Below are 21912 nucleotides of genomic sequence, written 5' to 3'. Positions count from 1 at the left end.
CAGTATTCGTCCCAGCAGATGTGCACGCCCCTTCCCCCCCGGGACAGCCAATGAAAACACAGCGTGAGAGTGTCGACCAATCACGGCGCCGTATGTCTGATTCGGTTTGGACCGAGCGGGGCTGCGGAGGTTGCCGCGGCCGGGAGAGAGCTGCAGTGCAGCAGCCAACCAGCAGCCAGCGAGCCGAGCCTCACACGGAAGTATGGAGGAAACGAAGATACAAGTCAACGGGTGCGTTTAACTGTCGTTTTATCCATCCGTGCCGCCTCTTTCTTCTACAAAAAAAACCTAGTTTACATCCCCGTTTGTGTGCGTTGTGACGTCGCAACCTGGGATGAACCAATTTTGCTAAATTAGCTAGCTAGCTAGCTAACCAATTGCTTATCAGTTGGAGCTGTTTTGTTAGCAAACCTGACTGACAGTTAACTTAACGGGTCGGGTCTGTCTGCCTGTCTGTCTGTCTTTCTGTCTGTCTGTCTGCCTGACACTGTCGTTAAATAACCTAGTTTGGTTAACTATGTTGACAGCTGATATGCTGTTCGACATGTGTCGTGGTGCTTATTCCCAGCTCTAATAGCTGTGTAATAATCTTATTTTGACAGTTAGTTTAGCTTGCATTCAACTTTATTGTCATTGCACATTTGAGTGGAGCGTGTGAGACAAACCAATGTAGTTTACAATCCAACCAGACGAGCAAACGTACATCATATTATACAGAATCAATTAGATCTAGAATAAACAGTGATGGTTGATCTATTGCTGTGTATGAATAAGCTGAGAAATGTAAAGTATGAAGACAGTGCAGGTATAGATTAACATATAAAGTGTAGAGTTTAATTTAGAAGTAATACTTATTGTAGATACTCGATACAGAATAAATAGCTGAAGATATGATGAATATGTTGTACTGGGTGCTTATTCTTAGCTGTAATAGCTGTGTAATAATAATTATTTTGACAGTTAGTCTAGCTTGTATTCAACTTTATTGTCATTGCGCATTTGAGTGAAGGGTCTGAGACAACACAATGTAGTTTACAATCCAACCAGACCAAATGTACATCATATTATACAGAATAAAAGAGAGAATAAATATGTAACGTAAACAGTAAGGGTTGATCTATACAGTAGTATTGCTGTGAATAAGATGTGATATATAAAGTATGAAGACAGTGCAGGTATAGTATAACATATAAAGTGTAGAGTTTAATTTACAAGTAATGCTTATTGTATATATTCAACACAGAATAAATAGCTGGATGTATGATGAATATGGTGTATACACAGTAGTATATGAATACTCTATGTCAGTAATACAGAATACGTAGTAGAAGTGTACAGCTATGTGTGGAGAGTGTAGGAAGTATAAGTAAGTGTGTGTGTGTGTGTGTAGTAGTTTGGCAGCGTTGGCCAATAGGTCCAAACCACATGACTGACTGCCGCCTCGTTTCCTCCCTTCTCTTGGTTCCTAGCTGCCAGACTGACCCCCTCTGCATGGGCCCATAAACATGTCCACAGATGACAGTATCTCTGAGGATGTGTCCAGCTCGGGGGCTTTGAGCCATTGCCATGTCAGTCCTGACGGGGATGGGGGTAAGGAGAGCGAGACCTCTCTGCTGTCCTCTGAGGGGACATCGGCCTCGGGGCCGGCTGTCTCGGAGGACAGACGCACAACCTCCCAAACAGCAGGAGGCGCTGTGGCGAGCAGGCCCGTGGACATCACACCAGCACGCCACAAGATCAGGTGCAGTGACTGTAAACAAGCAACTGTTTCTGGTAAATATAAAGAATGTACTGCAGAGATACAATATGAAACTCTGACTGCCAACTTCCAACATATAAAGTGAGTAAAACCTCATTTAATAAACAGGAATCTATTGCCTGTGCAGGACCATTGGTATATATTTAACTAACACTTTTCCGGCAGGTTTAGACGGATCAGTTTTGTGCTACTTAAGTTTCTATTGTTCTTGTACAAAATATATTATACATTTGAATGCATCTTTAATCGTATGTATCTATGTCCTAATCTGATATGTAATCCCGGTTGAATCTATATATATCGTTGGTACATCCGCAGATTAAAATCCTTTGGTACAGTGTGTGATTTATTGTGATGTGATTGTTATTGCAGGAGTCTGTGTCTGAGCACAGATGAAGCATTCAACCAAGGGAAGATCCTCCCATTCATCAACCCCAGCTCCCTTGAGACCTTCAGAGCTTTGGTGGAGGAGATCCAGAGCAGCGGAGAGACTGACCCTGAGATCTGGAAGGATTGCGAGGTGGGAAAAACGCCACAGAGCCTGAATAGTTATCGTAGAATGTGGAACTGAGAGCGTAAATGCTCGCCGAAGGCATTAAAAGAGAAGTTGGTGTCGAGCTGCTGTGGCAGTTGTTCTTGTGCTCTGCAGCTGGCAGCCTCATTTCTGAGCTGTCACTTTTTTATTTTTTGTGCACATCACACTTGACAGTAAGACACACATACACACACACACACACACACACACACACAGAGACACACACAAAGTAACCGGCTGCAGCTGATCCTTTTAGACACAGGATGTGATTGGCAGGGAACAGACAACTGTGATGTGCTACAACACCAAAGACACTTCACTGCATAGTTTATCAGGCTTGATGCTTTTTTTGTTTTTACACACCTGCTCAAAGAGCCATCTGATGATTAAAACCTCTTCGGTAGATTATTTTATGGAAAATTACAAAAGAATTATTGTTGTTTGTGTCACAATCACAGTGGTGCACGGCCGCTTCCCCTCGGAAATACAAATAATCTTCACATGCTCAGTGTGCACTTAATTAAACGTAAATTATGTTCATATTCACAAGTCACCGCTCCTCTCCCTTGCTGAGCAAGAGAGGGAATGAAAAGCAGGGCCGTCATTTGTGGGAATAAAACGTAAATCAGGAGAACTAAAGGTTGTATTTCTGATTTGGTAAAGTAGAAAAATGTCAGTTACCGCAATCGAACAGGGGGTTAGATACTAGATCTCCCCTGGAGAAAGCTGATTTATTTTGCATATACAGATCTGTAACTGGGAGGATGTCGGCCAGACACATGGTTCTGGTTCTGCGTGTTCACACATGTCGGGCTGATGGTCCGCGTGGACCCACGTGGCGATAGGCAGGTGAAGACTTTCACACGTAGACAGTAAAATATCCCCTCAAGACACGTCGCCGCACAAAGATACTCATGGAATAATCTGTTGTTTTATCAAGGTGATACAGCTGGTTTAAAGAACATCCCATAATTGCATCTCCTCCTTCTCCCTTGTTGAAAAATAATCTCTGAATATGCAATTATTGTCCATTTTAAAAAGCTTTGACTGCGGCACACAAAACATCCCAGAGATTTCTCTGAGTAACCTGGATTCTTGTGTGGAAATGTGCTGCTGGCTCATTAGGTGAGCCGTATTCAATTTAAGACCACCAGATGTTGTGTTTCCAGTTTGCCTCTGCAGTATAAAGATGAAAAAACAAAATAAGGAATGTCTGTGTACGTTGACTGATTACAAATGTACCGTGGCTGTGTCCCAGCTGCTTCACTGTAGATTAATCTCAGTGCACGTTTGCTTTTCTTGCTGCACAGGGTCGATGGTTGCATCTGTTTCAGCTGGTTGAGAAGCAATACCAAGAGCAAATTCTCGCTCAGCAAGAACAATACCAGTGCCAAATACAGGTAAGACTGCATCCAGTGCTGTCCTATCATGATGAGAAAATAACTGTTTAACCGGTGAAACAATGTCGTGTTTTTCCCAGTTGATTCAGGATGAAATTAAAGCCCTGGTTCAGCTCCAGAACCGCCATGCCAGCGTCCATCCGCACACAGACTTCTCTCCAACTTTGGTGATCAAAACTGACCCGAACACAAAGGACTATATTTTCCCCCTCATCTCCAGCCACTGCTGGGTCCCAGTGGCCAGTGACAATGTCAGTCTGGCCGCCCCTGCCCTCATCCCATTTAGCTCCCCATATCCTCCGACCCGGAGACCGGAAACCAGAGACCAGAGGGAGGAGCGGACCGCCACGGTGCTCAGCAGCGGGTACGGGACTCTGTCTGCTTGGGAAACGGGTCCGGAACCGGCTGGGTCTCCGGGGGAGGATGAGGATGGTTTTCAAGGGAGGGAGAAGCATCACTGGTCCCCTCATCTCCGGGAAGACGCAGAGACAAATGTGATTCAGGGTCAACAGGATATTTTGCATGTGAGGAATATCGGAGTGGATGAAATGAACCCATTAAACTACCAGCAGAGAACCTTTGGGTAAGTCCGAGTTATTTTTTTAAGACGCAGTTCTTGTTTTTAAATTGATTGATTTCAGTTTCCCAGCAAAATGGCCTTCAATGGTATTTAAAAGTGTTTTTTAAATTTGTTAGGGCATTTAATTTGAGCAGAAAATGTCAGTTTCCAGTGTTATTCTTCCAGACCTGTGTATAATGACTTAAATTAGTCATTTTTAAATGAGTTAATCCATCCATATATTCTTCCACACACAAAAAAAGCTTATACTGGCCAACATTCTGTAAGTATTTGTATGGCAGGTTTAACGATGTCGTATGTGTACAGACTAAAGCATCTTGAGGCAAATTTGTAATTTGTGATATGGGGCTGTACAAAATAAACTGAATTGAAATTTACCCGAACCAATTTAGTTATATTCTTAGTAATAATCTGAAAAGTCTTTTAGTAAAAACAAAAACCTAAAGGTTCTCTTTGAATGATTAAACCTGCAATATTTGTTTCTTTTTGGCCACTTTGGGGGCAGCCAAAGAAAGTATCATCACCTTTTTAAAGTTGTTGTGAACTTGTGAGCAAAAAAGTTACTTATTGACACAACTAGCATTTACAGAGGAACATTAACAATAACTTGGAGTCCAAGTCCAATATTCTGTCTTTTAGCTCTGTTTTTGTTCTCTTTAGCTGCTAAATGTCAATAACAAGGCGTAAACGAGATATAAAAAAATATATTTTTCAACAGTATCTTGGCCAAGACGATCAGCACAAATAAGACGCGCAAACAGACGCAACAATTTAAAAAAACAGAATTATAAGCTATCAAAAATCCATTCAGAAATCACTTTAAATTCGTCAAATAAGAGCGGTTCCTGAAGATTCAGGTGATGCATATGTAAACTCTCCTTTCCCCACTTTATTAACGACCTCCCGTACTCACCCTGACCCGTTCTGTTGGCAGCACCAGCCCGTTAGTGACCTCCTGGGCCCAGAGGAAGAAACTCCGGCCCAAGAAGAGCAAAGCGGGACGAGCTTCATCCCAAATCCCAGAGTACGAGGAGCCGCTATTCGGCGTCAGAGAATCCCACAAGCAAATCCCGCCGGACGGCGCAGACCTTCAAGACCAGGTACGAACCCACCAGGTGGTAACAGATCGCAGAGTGAGACACTTTGTGTTGGATGTAAATGTCTCTTGTACGTTCCCCGCTCTGCTGAGTCTAATCCACTCTTTTCTATCTGGGTTTCAGCAGCGACCGTCCGGGCCGCCGTCGATCTCTTTCCCCCTGAGGAGGAGTGACAGCATGATGTCTGAGGCATCAGGTAACAATTCACTGACTCAGACATGAAACACCGAGCGGCGAGGCTCGACCAGCACGAGGAAAGCACTCTGTGACTGCGATAGAATGAACAATGCAGGACGTTATGAAAGATGTTGCAACTACCACACGTGACAGTCAGTTGGTTCACTGAGGGCTTCGTCATGAGAAATGCATTTTCTTTTTTAAATTTCCTGAAACATTTCATACACGCACACACACGTGTGTTACTTTTCATAAACGTTGACAGGTGTCGCCTGAAATCATAATGAAGCAGAGTTGAACTGTCACGTCCCAAAGTTTCATTTATTTCCATATTTATCAATATTTGATTTTCTTGTGCATTTAACCCTCCTGTTACCTTTAGGGTCAATTTGACCCCATTCAATGTTTAACCCTCCTGTTACCTTTAGGGTCAATTTGACCCCATTCAATGTTTAATGTCGATGTTCTTTGGGGTCAATTTGACCCCAGGCTGTTTTTCACTGTGTCAAACATATAAGAAATATCAACTTTTTTATATATTTAAAGGGCTATTTAGGTAGTCAACAAACAAACATAAAGTACCTCACACTTAAACTTGGGAAACAATATTAATTCCAATAATTTTCTGGAGGTTTTAACTGCTGGGGTCAAATTGACCCCGAGGGTAAAATATGTCAGTAAATATAAAGGTAACAGGAGGGTTCAACATTGAATGGGGTCAAATTGACCCTGAGGTAACAGGAGGGTTAAAGGAGATGTCTGGTAATGTTTTATATTTTTCCAGTAGATTAAATTCCGTTCTCCCCCGTCGTAGGCCTCACCTATTGGCGTCTGACTGAGAGTGAACTGTATCACCCGCTACCGGACAGCTTCGACAGCGGCGCTTACCACCTTCTGCAAGAGGCATCCTTGAGTCTTGTGAGTAGCAACTGTTGTTTGCCACAGCATCTGTGACTGGTCTGATGAGGGATGTGTAATAATTAGTTAAAAAACACTTTTCTCTTGTAGACTCCGTCTCAGGAGCCTCGTGCGTCTCTCAGAGAGATCTATCAGAACAAGCAACGAACAGACTGTAAGCACTCCGACTGGGGAGGCTCCGTTACCTCCAGTCCTTCGTCTCCACAGGTATGTCGCACTTTTCATTAGTGATCAGATTACTCTGTGGTGGAGCCTCTAACCAAATCATTCTAAAAAACTAGGAGTTATTTCACACTCAGTGAAAACAATATTAAAGTGTCTTTAACCTGCATTCTCTCTCCTGACCACCAGGGGGCGAATCCTCTTTTATATTGAAGTCCATCAGAAAATGACTTCTTCTATCTTGATGTATTCCCTCACTAAACATTATAAACATAAGTTTATGTATCTATCTCTAGATTCAAGTCTCCTTCAATACAGCATGATGTTCATTTAGTAAATTATGGTCATTTAGAGTCAAACGGACCATAAAGCAGGGGACGCTTTAGGGACCCAGAGACCAATATGGAAAATGTTTATCTCTTCTAAATGGCTTGTTTACCCGTTCAAGATTATAAAGGTCATGCAGAAATGGCAGTAAAAATGTTCATTAACGTTCATTTAAATGTGCTCTTCCTGAATTGGGTCACGATGTGCTGTTGCTTTGTCAGGTGTTGACCTGGGACCCGGCAGCGAACCAGCGGCAGTCAGATCGAACCTCCGGCTTCACTTCGCCCTCTCGCTTCAGCAGCCCATCGTTCGCCGCTCAACCCCACCCTTACCCCAGAGTGGGGACCCCTGTGACCCCCGACAGCATGGCGGAGTGCAGTCCCAACCCCGGAGATACGGACTGCATCTCTAACACCTCCAGTGCTTCGGCCGCCGGACCTTCCCCTTCTAACGAGCGAAGCTTGTGGGGAAACGCGTCCCGGGCCGCCCCGTTTACCCTCCATGGTAAGAACCAGTCTTACTCCCACACATCCAGCCAGCAACGCGGAGCCAGCGGCCCCTTAGCCAGTGAGGAGGAGGGCAGTCACACCCACACCAGCACCCTGAAGCCGTGTTCAGCCTCTGCTGCGTCTCCGCGGCCTGAAGCCAGTGCACACACGCAGAGGGCTTCATCACTGGAGGATCCTGTCGTCCTGTCTCTGTGAGTGTAACACACACAGGTTGCTCTCTTTATTACCTTCGCATTGAAAAGGTATTTATTTATTTGTATGAGTGTTATTCGCATAACTAAAAAAGTATTAAACCGAATCGCATGAAATTTGGTGGGATGATTGGTTATTATCCGGGGACCATTTGATTAGATTTTGGGATCGATCGGGTCAAAGGTCAAGGTCAAGGTCATGAAAAGGTCAACATCTTCTTTTTACCATAGCACGGTCAATTTCTATCCTATTGGCATGCAACTAATGCCAAAATGTTCATAATTCAATGCCTAATCTTGTGATATGCGAAGGTATGCGCTCTACCGAGTGCCCGTTCTAGTTGTCATATGTATTATTATTATAATAATTTAGTCAACACTTTTCTTAAACACATTATTGTTTAAGAAATACAAGATTTAAAATAAATTATATTTAAACCTCCGAACCCCAAAACCCACAGCATGTTTTCTTTAAACAATCCCCAAAACTACATCTTCGATGAGCCAGAAGCTGTAAAATAACAGCAGTATTGTCAGTTTTTTTATCTAGAAAAAGCAGTCAAAACAAAGCTTAAAATGTGTATTCTACATGTCTCATGTAAAATATAATACCAAGAAACCTAAAACACATAACATTCTGTGCTCCTACATTGCGAAACCTGCGTTTTAAAAATGTTTTATGTCATTATAACTTGGTTATTCTGCACAACACATTTATATCCTACTTCTATCCCTGATTGTTCTGTTTCCATAGAGGTGCAGAACTATTGCAGTATTATTCAAGGTCACAAACGGTTAGAACATTTACAAAAAACTCTTTAAAGAATAGACTTTGACTGCTTGAGGTTCCTCAGTCAATCTGGGCTGAGGAAGACCTGATCAGACCCCGAGACCCTGTTCGAGGATCTTTAGCAGCTTTCAGGCTTGGAGGGAGCAGTAATTGATGGACAGATCCTGCCCATGCAAAGCTTTAGAAAAGAAGTAGTTTGCATCTTATTCAGTTTATGTTGTCGAGTCCCACAGTTTCATTCACCTTCATCGTTTTTTGTTTTCTCCTCAGACTGAGGCAGAACCTGAGGGAGAAGCACTCCCGACACGTGGCGGACCTGAAAGCGTATTACGAGTCTGAGATTCAAAGCCTGCGAGACAAACTGAACCTCAGAGATCTGCCCCGGGATTTGGAGAAGAGCAACCATGTCATCACAGAGAGGTCTCCCTTCATTTCTTCATCTCTAAAGCACACGTAGACATTGCTCTTCCTTCTCTATTTATATTGATATGATAAACAGGGTTTCTAGAGAAAAGAAACGAAGAAGAAAAGGGCTACTTACTAACTTTTTCTGGAGCTTTCCGTTGCATCTCTCAGACTTCCTCAGCTCGTAGTTTGCTCAGTTAGCTGCTGTTTCCAAGGTTCTAGGTTCTTTCCCACTGTGTATATTTAAAGATTAATCGTTGCATGAACAGCCATGATGTACATTATAGGATCACAGAAGTGGAGCCATTTAACATGATGTATTCATGCTCATTCCTTATATTAATAATATTGAATCTAAAAAGAGAATATGGGGTAATTCCACAGTGTTTCTAAATGTTATTATTGTTTTCTGTTTCCCACAGTTACCTTTCCTAAAATGATTGTCTTAACGGCAACATGGGGATAGCGAGCAGTGGAAATTAGAATTGCATCGTGAAAGTTACCGCAGCGAATGCAGATGGTGCTATTTTTATTACACCATTATCTTGTGAAATCAACATTTACTTCAAGAATGAATATTGATTGTTGGTTAAAGCAACAACAAAAATTAAACAAACTGTGATATTAACTCGTATTTACGAATAGAATTGATATCAATTCAAAGTTCAGAGACCCCACGTTCCCCAGCATGACATTACTATTTCCGTTATGCTCCGTTTATTTAGCATTCTTGTGATTTTTGTTCATTCACAGGTGCAAGCACCTGGAGAAAGCTCTCGCCGGGGCCTCGGCTCGCATTCAAGAACTGGAGGAAACAAACTGCTTGTTGGAGAAAGAACTGGTACCATTCCTCAGATTACTTCTTACATTATAGGTCTTAAGTGGTTCCTTTTATTGGCAGCAGACAGCATCCGTGTGTATGTGTGTGGAGAGATGCACGTTTAAATGTATTCTACTGCAAAGAAGTCCACAAATATAAGATAACTAAAACCTAGAGCCACTTTCAATTAATGGGATTCACTTCGCAGAAACTTTGGATGAGGAGGAGATTTTAAATTTGACCCTCATGTTGTGGCCCCAATAAACAAATCAATTAACGTATGATACTTGTCAAATGAAACCTTCCTACACTGTTGTATTCGGGCATTGCAGGTAAAGGGGGAGGAGGAATACTGTGATATTCTCTAAGATTAAAGTGTTGAAGTTGAGAGAATGTATCGTGTGTTATACCTGCAGCGGGTGACCTATTCATTTTGTATTCTGCAATTGGATTCAGCAAAAAAGGAAATACTTGTGATTTCATCCCAGAATCATCATATTATCATAAGCTGCCAGACTTCAAAGAGATATCGCAGCGAATTGAATTTATTCAGAAGAAAACTACGCCCTGATGTGATCTTTCATTCTTGTTACATTCTGAGAATAAAATTATAAATGTACAACTTTAATCTCAGAGAATATCCATGTTTCGTTTCTCGTAAATGCACTACTGTAATTCTCCTTATATTACTCCCCTCCCCCAGTTTAGTTTTTTACCTACACCAACCCTAATGTGCCTTCATATAAACCTTTTCCTAAATTTGTATTGTGTTTGCACAAGAACACCTCTCTGATATCCTTAAACGCCTCGTAATTCATCTCGTAGGGAAAATGAATTCACACTTTATTACTTCAACACTTAGAACCTGAACGTAAACAAAGTCACACGTTATGCCAGAAGATGTTTCTCTCCAATCACTTTTAAGACATCCCTCTTATGCATTCGATCGATATCCAACCCCTAATTCCGATGTGACCGTCCCTCGTTAGGTAGAATGGCCGGACCGGTACGCCGTGGCCGGCGCCGCCGTGAAAACCTTGCAGCAGCGACTCGAAGAAAGCAAGCGCTCGGGCAAAGAGAAGGACGCCCTGGCGGCGGGTTTGAAGAGCCGCGTTCGGCAGCTGGAGGAGGAGCTGCAGAAAACCTGCAGGGAGGCGGACGAGAGGGAGGCGAGGAGGGACGGAGAGGACAAGACGCTGCAGGATGTGAGTCTGAGATAATGAAACATAACCACTAACCTCTGAAGTTCACCTTTTCACTGGAACCGTGCTCAAATCATCACATTTCTTATATAGAATGATGAGCTGTGCTGGTCCTCACCCTGGAGTCGCCATCTGATGTGTTTTTCTTCATCTTGAGGATTTTTTAATGGAAGAGTTAAATTGTACCAATAGCTGCTGAGATTGTGTATCTGGTCCAGACGTGACATAACATAACTTATGTTCTGCTTTTCACAGAGAACATTTACCAATTTATGAAGCCAGATAGAGATATATATATATATCAGCTGGTTGAGTTTGGTTTCTCACCGACAGGCGAAGTAGGAGAACCAACACAAGCTTCTGTGGACGTATTTCAGGAGAATCAATATCAGTTTAACTGAAGCCTTTTGTCTATGATCTCTTCCACTAGACGCCATTGACAAAAAAAGTCATTTTAACACTCAGAACTTTTAAAAACACCAAAGCTTCACAACAACACAAACATACTAACCGATGGAGCTGGAGACCAGACATGTGTTCTGTGAGGGAGCAAGTGTGTTCCTGTGGATTGATCTGGTGGCTTTGAGGAGAGCAAATAAAATCCCTCTCAGATACATAAGATCGATGCCAGTGTTTTACATGCAGCGAGGAGCGGTGCGCTGTTGGATCGGTGCTCCGTGTTGGGAGAAACTCTGATCATATCTCTGTCCTCACTCTGTCATCTCTATAATGAAGGTCTCTGTTGCTTTGTTTACTCAGCTGCTCGGACAATATGACTCTCTGGCGAAGGAGCACGAGGGACTAAAGGTAATGGATCTCTAACTGGAACTCACACACACACATATACACTACCGTTCAAAAGTTTGGGGTCACTTAGAAATGTCTTTATTTTTCAAAGAAAAGCACTGTTTTTTCAATAAAGATAACATTAATCAAAAATACACTCTATACATTGTTAATGTGGTAAATGACTATTCTAGGTGGAAACGTCTGGTTTCTAATGAAATATCTCCAGAGGTGTATAGAGGCCCATTTCCATCAACTATCACTCCAGTGTTCTAATGGTACATTGTGTTTGATAATCGCCTTAGAAGACTAATGTCTGATTAGAAAACCCTTGTGCAATTATGTTAGCACAGCTGAAAACAGTTATGCTGGTGATATAAGCTATACAACTGGCCTTCCTTTGAGCTTGAAGTTTGAAGAACAAAATTAATACTTCAAATATTAATCATTATTTCTAACCTTGTCAATGTCTTGACTATATTTTCTATTCAATTTTCAATTCATTTGATAAATAAAAGTGAGTTTTCATGGAAGACACAAAATTGTCTGGATGACCCCAAACTTTTGAACGGTAGTGTATATATATATATATATCATCATTTCAAACATGGTGGATCATTTATCAGCAGTTACACATGTGTCTTTATTTATCCTTTTGTATCCACAGAACAACCTGCTGTCAACCGAGAACAAGCTCTACGATGCCACCGATCAGATATCAGAACTGAAGAGGTGAGTGCATTGATTCTAGAGTAACAGATGATTATTATTATTATTTAATGCTTCAACCAAACTCTCATTACCAATTATTGTTATTCTAGAAAGTATCAGCTAATGAAAGTTACGCAATCTGTTTTATGCTATACGTTTGAGTTTGAGTTTGAGTTTCTTGGTCTGAACTTTTTCTTTTTAATATATTAATCTTTTCAGCTAACTCTATTAAGAAAGATAATATGTGTATTTCCAGAATATGAAACCTTTCATTTAAACACTGCTTCCACATGTCTTGTTTTTTAAATAATATCGAACACGCGACAAGAACGTTGCGTAAAGGTCTCACGGCAGAGATGTGACTTTCCAGCTGTAGCTTCAACGTCACGTCCTCACCGACTGGCTGCAGCGATTTTTGTAAAAGAGCTACAGTGGAGGCTGAATGACAATGGGGAGATGGAGAGCATTAATCAATAGGGCCCTAATTATCGTCTCTGCGCTGTCGAAGGGAATAGATAAACGCATTCATTGGCCGCAAACGTCCATTGCGGTTTCGGCTCTGCCTGCAAATTGGCAGCGATGGAGGCAGCGGCATGAACTCTGCATTGATGAAGTGCGTCAAGTCGATGCCGCCAGGTCACGGACAGATAACACACTGCGGCTCGCACAACATCAATATGAGTGTCATAGGAGGGCTTTATCTCCTGGAGGCAGAGACCTGTAAGTGGTTCTTTTTTTTTTTTTAAAGAAGGGGGAAGAGGGGAGGAGAAAAAAAGTTACTGCAACATTCAGGCAAACTAGAACAAATGTAAGTAAATCCTAAGAACGGAAGGAAAAAGCGCTCGGTCAGCATTTTAATACGAACGTCTTACCTTTTGCCATCTCTAAAAATCCTAATAAAAAATAAAAAAACTAGAACACCAGAGTCCACGTTAGAGCATCAAAATGGGGAAATACAGATAGATATAGGAACAGTTCCTGCTTCAGGGTCTGATGGAGTCACACGCTGGAGTACAATAAGCTGTTTAAAGATAAAACGCGAGGCAAGAAGTGGAGCCAGATCATGACTGCCGAGATAAGTTATAATCAAGCAGAGGAGATGAAGTGTTGAGGAGGAAGGGCGGCTGTGGGTTTATATTACTTCTGCGTCAATGAGAGCGCAAGCTCATTTGGAGGATGTCTGCTTTGCATCACAGAGAGGTGTTTCTATTATTTCATCTCCGTCTATCTATAGATGACGTCTTGTGATTTATGTATTGTCTCTGTGCCCCCCCCCAACACTTCAGATTAATCTCCAAACTGGAGTCTCAGGTGAAGCAGCTGGAGCACGAGAACCAGGCCAGGGCTCGTTATTCTTCCCACAGTAACACACAACCGTCCGGGGCCGGGTGAGTGATGCTCTCTGGAACAACGTACAAACCCGAGCGCGTCTCCTCCTGCTTCTCAGCTTGTTGTTGAGCCACCAAACGAAACCAGAGTGCCCCGCCAATGTCACCTTGCAGGCTAGATGGCCAGTCAGCTGCTCAGCTGCACACGTTAAACATGTAAACCTTTCCTGAGATGCTGGAGACGGGTTTCATTACTTTGTTTTTCATTCTCCTGCAGACGGCTGAGAGGAAAAAAGAGTTTTTCTTCTATTATCAACAATATTATATTTATTTAGGGACCATGTACAGTTAAAACATAAATGTCCCCATTTGATGCAATGTACCAGTTTGCAGCTTCAGGTCATTTGTATGAACAAACATAAAACATAAAACAATTACAAACGTAAAACAATAACAAACATAAAACAATATAAAACAATAAGAAACGGTACAATAGAGAATTAATTACCAATAGCTGCGACCACGTACACACATATATTCACCAACACTTGGCCTCCATGCCACATTACATAACCTGTTTTGTTTTTATTGTTTTTGCTTTAACTGATTCTATTTTTACAAATTCTATATGTATTCTTGTTATTATTTCAGCTCCCGAGGGCAAAAGCTCTTTTTCAGTCCACTGAAGACACAGATGTCTCGGTTTAAATTTCCTTTTGAATTTGTCCCCAGTCTCTTCCACCATCCTGACCTGCTGATGTCACCCAGCAAATGCACCGCAGAGCCGGACGTCACCCGCAGGAAGTCGCCCTCTGACCAGCTGAACGGCGGCAGGAAATCCCCGTTCCTTCAAACTAACCTATCGAGTATCCACCGGAAGTCAAAGTATTCCAAAAATGATCAATCGCCAGTACCTGGAAGCTCAGTGGACTCCTCTCCAGCTGGGGGGAGCTGGAGGTACGTTCCTCTTGTTGTGGAGGTTTTCAGAATCTTTATTTGGCCAAGCGTGCGTGCACATACGAGGAAGTTTACTCAAGTGTCTTTGAATTGGGAAACAAACAGTGCAAATGAATAAATAATGACGACTTTGCATGCGCCGAATGACTGTGTCCGGTTTGTGTCCGTGAAGATGGCTTTGTCCTGTGTAAACACTGTTTATAGTGACAGTGACAGAGCGTACTTACTTTGACGTTTTCTCAACCACACTTGTTGATGATTCTCTGGGTTTTTAAACGTACGTCTTGTTCCGCAGGTGTCCGTCTCCCCCGGAGTGCGAACAAGCGGCGCCTCAGCAGCGGCACCAGGAGCAGAGCCAGCGGGAGGCGGCTCGCAGGGACGGCTCCTGCTCCCTGACGCCCGTGATGAGGGCCCTGATACAGCTGGAGGAGACCAAAGCCACGGAGAGCCGGGCCCCCTGTAAGAACAGCTCCACCCCCCACAGTGTGACTCGCACTTGGGCTCCATCCACACTGAACGCGTTGCTATTAGAACTCCTAAAACGGAGGCTTAGGAGCTCTGGACGAAAAGAAACTGAGACACAATCGCCTCCTGATTGGTTCTTAGCGGTTATGGATAATTATTCGACTCGACTACCAGTTGTGAACATGAATAACCAACTAGATTATTTTAAATAATTGTGAGCACACCCTTTGAGTGAAGGTCAGAAAAGGGGACCCCCAAAAGGTTTTAAAATCACAACTTCTGAGGCAAATGAAACAAAAGATTTGACACTCGGTACGAAACAGTCGGCGCGACACGGAAGAGAGCGGGAGAGCAGCTCGCTGCAGGAAAAGAAGGGAACAATGGCTGCAATCAGTTTTAAAGTATGTGACTGTGACATGAAGAGACAATCACGACACTATTCCAGGAGCTCAGAGCGGTCGATCACGATAAAGAATCATAGTTTAAAAGAGGAAACGGTGACTATGGCTGACTGTATCTATTGTTAGAAACTATTGTTCATCTACATCTGAACAAACCTTTCCTTATACAGAATGTTGATATACTTATATAGAACTAAAAGTATCAGATATGTCTACGTTCGAGTGTGATACTCACCTTCTTGGGGCTGCAACTAAGGAAATGTTCATGATCAATGAATCCTTCGATTACTTTCTAGAATATTCAGATTCAGAGAATATTTATATACTGCTCCTTACACTTTCCTAAAGCCCAAAGTGATGCCTTTTAAATGTATTGTTTTTTCTAACAAATAGTCCAAAACTAGAAAATGAAAATCAATTTACAAAGAAAAACGTTGCGGCTTTAATTTAATTGTTCTTTTCTTTGTTGTTTTTTGTACTGATTATACAGTTTTGTTGTATTGTGATAAAATATAATAATGCTCATCACACTTTCCAAAGCAGTCTGTCTATATCTTACTTATCTTCTAACTTATTTATTCTATCTTTACTGTTTGATAACATAGTTACCTTCGCATTGAAAATGCGGAAGGTTATGTTTTGATCGCCGCGTATTTATTTGTATGCGTGTTATTCGCCTAACTCAAAAAGTATTAAACCGAATCGCATGAAATTTGGTGGGATGATTGGTTATTATCCGGGGACCATTTGATTAGATTTTGGGATCGATCGGGTCAAAGGTCAAGGTCATGAAAAGGTCAAAATCTTCTTGAATCGCATGAAATTGGGTGGGATGTTTGGTTATTATCCGGGGACCATTTGATTAGATTTTGGGATCAATCGGGTCAAAGGTCAAGGTCATGGAAAGGTCAAAATCTTCTTTTTACCATAGCACGGTCAATTTGTATCCAATTGGCATGCAACTAATGCCAAAATGTTCATAATGCAATGCCCAATCTTGTGATATGCGAAGGTATGCGCTCTACCGAGTGCCCATTCTAGTTATAATTGTTTTACTGACTCTTCTAACGCTGTGGGTCGAGCAAAGGATGATTCTATCTTTTCTTAGAATACATTTTCTGCTGATTGATTAATCGACTGATTGTAATCAGGCCGATCAAACTTCCTGATGACTAACTTCTACGTGTGATCTTTCTACTCGGCCCCCTCGCCGAAGGTTCTTTCGAATTGACCTCATCACGTCTGCGTTGCTCTCTCTCCGCAGGGGTCGGCAATCAGAGGACCGCCGTCGGGAGACACAAAGAGGCGATTCAGGAGCGAGGCGGGCTTCAGGCGGACCGGGAGGCGGGGAAACCTGCAGGAGTGGAGCGAGGAGGAAGAGGAAGAGGAGGCGCAGCAAAAAGAGCTGCTCTGCTGAGAGCTCAGAGGAGTCTGTCTCCGGAGGACCACCGGTCCTCGTCACTGCCTCCAGAACATCGTAGCAAACCCTCGACCACGCCCAGTACGTCCTCTCAGTGAAACGTCGCCCTGAAACGCTTCAGAAGTGGCATTTGGAGTTTGTTTTTAGTTGTTTACGAGCATAAATATAATACATTCAGATGTGGTAACGGATGCTTGAATACAACATCGTTTTTTAATAGAAGATGAAATGAACAGCCAACCCAATAAATTCAATTTGAGGTTCACTAGAACTCACTGGAGAGTGGCGTATTTAATTAATGTTGTGTTGTGTTTCTTCCATCCAGCAAAGAGAGAAACTTTACTCATGCCCATGTCTGGTTGGTCCAGCCCCAAACGCTGCCCCACGGAGAACTACTCCACGGCTTTTGGGCACCTGATGCCAAGAGAGGAACACCTGCACACGAGGTGAGCGACGCACAATTTATAAACGGTGTTTTAGTGTGAAAGTTTAAAATCAGCTATATTATATGGACATTTAATATGATTAGTCTATGTTCAAAACTACAACCGTCATAAAAACACACTTTATTCAAACTCACCATAACAATTTAAGTCGTCCCACATTTTCCAAAAACCAGCTCTTGACTGACTGCTCTCTTTGAGTAAGTAACAGACGTAAAAAAAAACATGCCAAAAACAGAAAGTAATGCTCTTCTTCTACTTGCTATGAGAAAAAGAGTATAGTGCCTATTTTTTGCAGTTTTGAACACATGCTCATTTTGGGGTAGAACAATGGGTGCCAGAGAGAGACGGAACAGCAGCTTCCTCCACAAGACTTCTGTCTGCAGTCATAACAATTCACATTGTGTGCCGTCTGTAGGAGCGATGGACAAGTGGACCGGAGACGCCATTCATTGCACAGCAGCGGCCCCAGGAAGAGGCTCCAGTTCACGTCAGCAGACGGGGAAGACGGTAATATATTCTGTAATAATATATATTTTAAGTAACCAATCTGTTTTGCTTTATGTTGTCTATGCACTTTATGTCTATATGTTACATTCACTTTTTATGTTGGACAGAAGAGAACGCAATTTCGATCTTCATCTGGTCTTGTGGCTTGACCAGATATATTTTCAATTCAATTCAATTCAGTTTATTTGTATAGCCCAATTTCACAAATTACAAATTTGTCTCGGAGTGCTTTACAATCTGTACACATAGACATCCCTGACCTTTGACCTCACATCGGATCAGGAAAAACTCCCAAATAACCCTTCAGGGGGAAAAAAGTGAAGAAACCTTCAGGAGAGCAACAGAGGAGGATCCCTCTCCAGGATGGACAGAACAATAGATGTCATGTGACTATATGAACAATAGATGTCATGTGACCAGAAGGACAGATTAGAGTTAAAATACATTCAATGAATATGACAGAGTGTATGAATAGTTGGTAGTCGGCATATTCCACGATGGAGACCTCCACGATCCATCAGGCAGATGGAGGTAGAGAGGAGGAGTGGGCGGAGTCTCAACAGTGGGCGGAGTCTCAACAGGACAGTGGCGTAGTCGATAGCAGGAATTCCAATATTTGTACATGTTTGTTTTTTGTATTTCCGTAAAAGACGTGTTTTAATTTCTGGGGTTTCATGACTCATTCCTGCGGAAATTTGTACCTGGTTTTGGTGAAAATCCAAAATCTTCCTCCCATCTGTGTTCTTGATGTTGTACTGGAGGGCTTTATATTTTAATATGCTGCCCCAGTCATGTATGTAAATGACTGCTCTTTCATCAGACTCTCTGCCTTCCTCCCCCTCCAGGCGTGAACCCCCCGGAGGGAAACTCCCAGCTGGGCTGGGAGGATCAAGGAGTCCGTGCCAGATCCGACCCGCAAGACTCCTGCGAGCACTCGGCTCCGCTTCTCCCGGAGTCTGGACTCCACTCGCCGGCTGAGGCCGAGATACTGTTTGACGAGCTGACGCAGGAGAAACTGCAGGTATTTTATTTATTCATATTTTAAATCTGTGAGACGAGCTGAGCTCATCGCATCTCACTCGGCGACGTTTCCACCCGTCAGCCAGGATTTTTTTTTATTAACTCAGCATTTTTGCTGAAAAGTACTCGGTTTAAAGAGCCTCAGAACTTTACAGACGACAAACTTTATTACGTTCGTTTTTGAATCTATTACAACAAAATTCCACCACTAATCTAATTAACGCATCATTAAATAATAAAAACCCAGCTGGCTGTAACTCAGTGAGTGGTAAAAGTATTCAAATGTCCACTGAAGGCATTTTTATAAATCTGAAACGATGTTCAGCCACATTACCGGAGTGAAGCGATTCTCATGTTTTGTTATTTTTGAGTCTTTTGTGCCAACATTTTTTTAATATACATAATTTATTTAAAAACTAACAGTAAGATTAGACATGTTTCCCTTTTTAAATAACCTTGTTTGTGTAGAATAAGGGTACATTTAAGTTTCCATTTAAACAATTCACTAACCATTATTGGTAATTAATAATAATAATTAAAACAGTTCTAGTGATTCTTAATTACAAAAGTCCTGTTTTTGGCATGGCTTTAGATATTAATAGCTACTTCCAGCGTAATTCTTCTTTACAATAATTCACGACATGTTTACAATAAAGCAGGTAAACTCATTAAAATATGCAATAATAAAGATCAGAGCATATTATGGAAGAGTGGCATTGAAATCTAATTATGTTTCTGCTGACTGAAGCTCTGCCTCGTATCTATTCAGAACTCTAGTCGAATAATCTCCCATCCGACCCGCTTATGTGACAAAGACTTTATTGTTTTTAAATTACTTCTATTTTTAGCAAGTTCATTCCTTAAGTGTGTGTGTGTGTGTGTGTGTGTGTGTGTGTGTGTTGCGTAGATTGAGGCAGCTCTGAGCCGGATACCCGGAGCAGGTGGGAGAGCGACTCTGCAGACCAGGCTAGATGAGGTCAGAGTCCACATATTTATTATCTTCATCTCGTTTTCCCGTGTTTGCTTGTTTTGTAATCGGAGCTGAAAGGTTAGTAGCCTAATCTTTGAAGTTATTGTTGTTCCAGCTTTTTTAATTGCTGCTTTTCTTTGTTTTATATCGTTGCAAATTCACTAAATTAGTTTATTTTAGTCTTGGTTGAAAACAAATTTTAAAAAAAGTTCTCGCTAATTATGAGCCTTTCACTTTTTTTCCTTTCTTTTACACATGAATGAAGTTTGACGTTTTTTAAATTAATTTCTTCTGTACCTCATGTACCTTTTTTAAAATAGTGCTTAATCAAATAAGCCATGACACAGCTGTATTGATTCAACGAAAACTAACTAATAATAGTTTAAATAATGTTAACAGCAGCGTGGATCTATAAATATAATAATATCAGACCATCACTTTAGTCCAGATCTCAAAAACGTTTGAATGAGTTGACATTAAATGTTTATTCAGACCTCCACGTAGCACGTCTTCACATTTGAGAAGTCAGGGATTGTTTGACATTTTAGTTTTTTCTTCTTCTTTGTTTTGTTTGATTTCTCTTTTCTTTGTTGCAACAATTTTTAGAATTAGTTCACAAATTGTCGTTTTGGCACGAGTTACACACACACAAACACAAAACGGCCCATTGAAGGATGGTAAACGATGAGTGTGCATGTGTGTGCGTACAGAATGCCAGCGAGTGTTTTCTTTCACCTTTTTTGTTTTGCATCCTTAATGAATGTTTTGATTGAATTAGCTGCCGGTTAACTTCCTGCTCTTCTTCCCTCCTCAGGTGGCCTTGGAGGACCGTCTGGAGAGACTGAATCGTGAGCTGGGATCCATCCGCATGACCCTGAAGAGATTCCACGTCCTTCGCTCTTCTGCCAACACATAGCAATGTCCGTCTTTTTTCATCAAGGCGTCGATGAAGCTACAACTTAGTGTCTTGGGTTTTATACACTGATCCACCGATTGTCTCCGTGTGCCATGAGTTCATTTGTACAGTAACTCCTCCACGACATCTTTTTATACGTACTGCTCTGGGATATTTTCTTATGTGTCTGAAAGATATTGCAATTTTTTGGAGCATATATTTTTTTGTAATGCACAGATTTGTAAAAGTCGTTTACTTTTTTTAGTCAGAGAAATATTTATATGATATGTTTTACTTCGCCATATTCAGGTGTATATATTTTTTATTTTTTAAATCTGCTATGTGATTGATCAAAAAGGTTTTCCAGCAGAGACATTCATCCACTTTGGAAACATCACTGCCATTTTTGTTCATTTGTTTCTGGAATTTTTTTATTTTTTACATCAAATATTTATTTTATGTTTCTGAATGTATTTTACAGAGTTTTTTCTATTTGTTTTTGGACCAACTTTATCAAACTTGAAGAAAATATTTTGTGTACTTGAATAAATCTCATTTTTTCTTTGTTTAAGTTTCATTACTACCTGTCAGTTTCTTTTTTGTGTGTTTCATATCCAGCCGGTGTAATGGCGATCCGGATTAAATTCACTTGTAACATCCAAACCAGCACACGTTTTCAGTAAACACACGCACACACACACAAACACACATGCACAAACTTTCCTCAGTTGTTTGTTTCTCCTCTAGTGATGCTTGTGCATGGAATTTCATGCACTGCTTCCTTTTGCCATGCTATATTTTTTTTATAACATACATGAACTTCACTGAAACTAATAATGTTGTTGTTGTTGCACAATAAATTTGACTTTTTAAAAATATTAATACGTCTTCGTCATCTTTTATTTATTTAGAATGCTCCTCGTGAAAAACAGGGCTGTGATGTGTCGCCCTCAAAGTCAACGGAAGTGCACGAGCTTCACCGAAGAGCTACGAAAAAACCCGATGACGAGACAGAGTGCGAGCCGGATATCGACGTATTTTTCGCGGCTTAATTAAGCTAGCGGTATTACCGTAACTAACGGACACTAAACTAAGAAATTATATTGAGATAAAAGTAAGGACATTTGATTTCTG

The 21912-nt window shown here is 41.5% G+C and overlaps 1 protein-coding gene across 2 annotated transcripts; it reads left to right on the top strand.

The window, feature by feature from the left end:
* Positions 1 to 148: 148 nt before the first annotated feature.
* Positions 149 to 21660, top strand: LOC130204978 (M-phase phosphoprotein 9). Of its 2 annotated transcripts, none has more exons than XM_056432043.1 (24): positions 149 to 231; positions 1470 to 1741; positions 2132 to 2279; positions 3605 to 3694; positions 3775 to 4277; positions 5209 to 5374; positions 5498 to 5567; positions 6363 to 6466; positions 6557 to 6673; positions 7177 to 7655; positions 8716 to 8865; positions 9604 to 9691; positions 10660 to 10875; positions 11632 to 11679; positions 12326 to 12390; positions 13656 to 13757; positions 14430 to 14654; positions 14950 to 15113; positions 16785 to 17021; positions 17266 to 17386; positions 17802 to 17893; positions 18739 to 18914; positions 19821 to 19889; positions 20698 to 21660. In XM_056432043.1, the coding sequence occupies exons 2-24, from the start codon at positions 1506 to 1508 to the stop codon at positions 20797 to 20799; spliced, it is 3768 nt and encodes a 1255-aa protein (XP_056288018.1). In that variant the 5' UTR covers positions 149 to 231; positions 1470 to 1505; the 3' UTR covers positions 20800 to 21660. The 2 variants fall into 2 exon arrangements, with proteins under 2 accessions (XP_056288018.1, XP_056288017.1); XM_056432042.1 differs by having other exon boundaries at positions 5495 to 5567.
* The last annotated feature ends 252 nt before the right edge of the window (positions 21661 to 21912 follow it).

Source organism: Pseudoliparis swirei, chromosome 15 (assembly GCF_029220125.1).
Source record: "Pseudoliparis swirei isolate HS2019 ecotype Mariana Trench chromosome 15, NWPU_hadal_v1, whole genome shotgun sequence".
NCBI lineage: Eukaryota > Metazoa > Chordata > Actinopteri > Perciformes > Liparidae > Pseudoliparis > Pseudoliparis swirei.
The sequence above is the reverse complement of the archived record's forward strand: the minus strand, read 5'-3'. Positions and strand labels throughout refer to the sequence as shown.

What these genes read in the sequence shown, in the direction of transcription:
- LOC130204978 (XM_056432042.1), top strand. Translation starts at nt 1,506, where the DNA reads ATGTCCACAGATGACAGTATCTCTGAGGATGTGTCCAGCTCGGGGGCT. An exon ending in CCAGCACGCCACAAGATCAG is followed by an intron (nt 1,742 to 2,131) that starts GTGCAGTGACTG and finishes TTGTTATTGCAG; the next exon opens with GAGTCTGTGTCTGAGCACAG. An exon ending in CCAGTCCTTCGTCTCCACAG is followed by an intron (nt 6,674 to 7,176) that starts GTATGTCGCACT and finishes TTGCTTTGTCAG; the next exon opens with GTGTTGACCTGGGACCCGGC.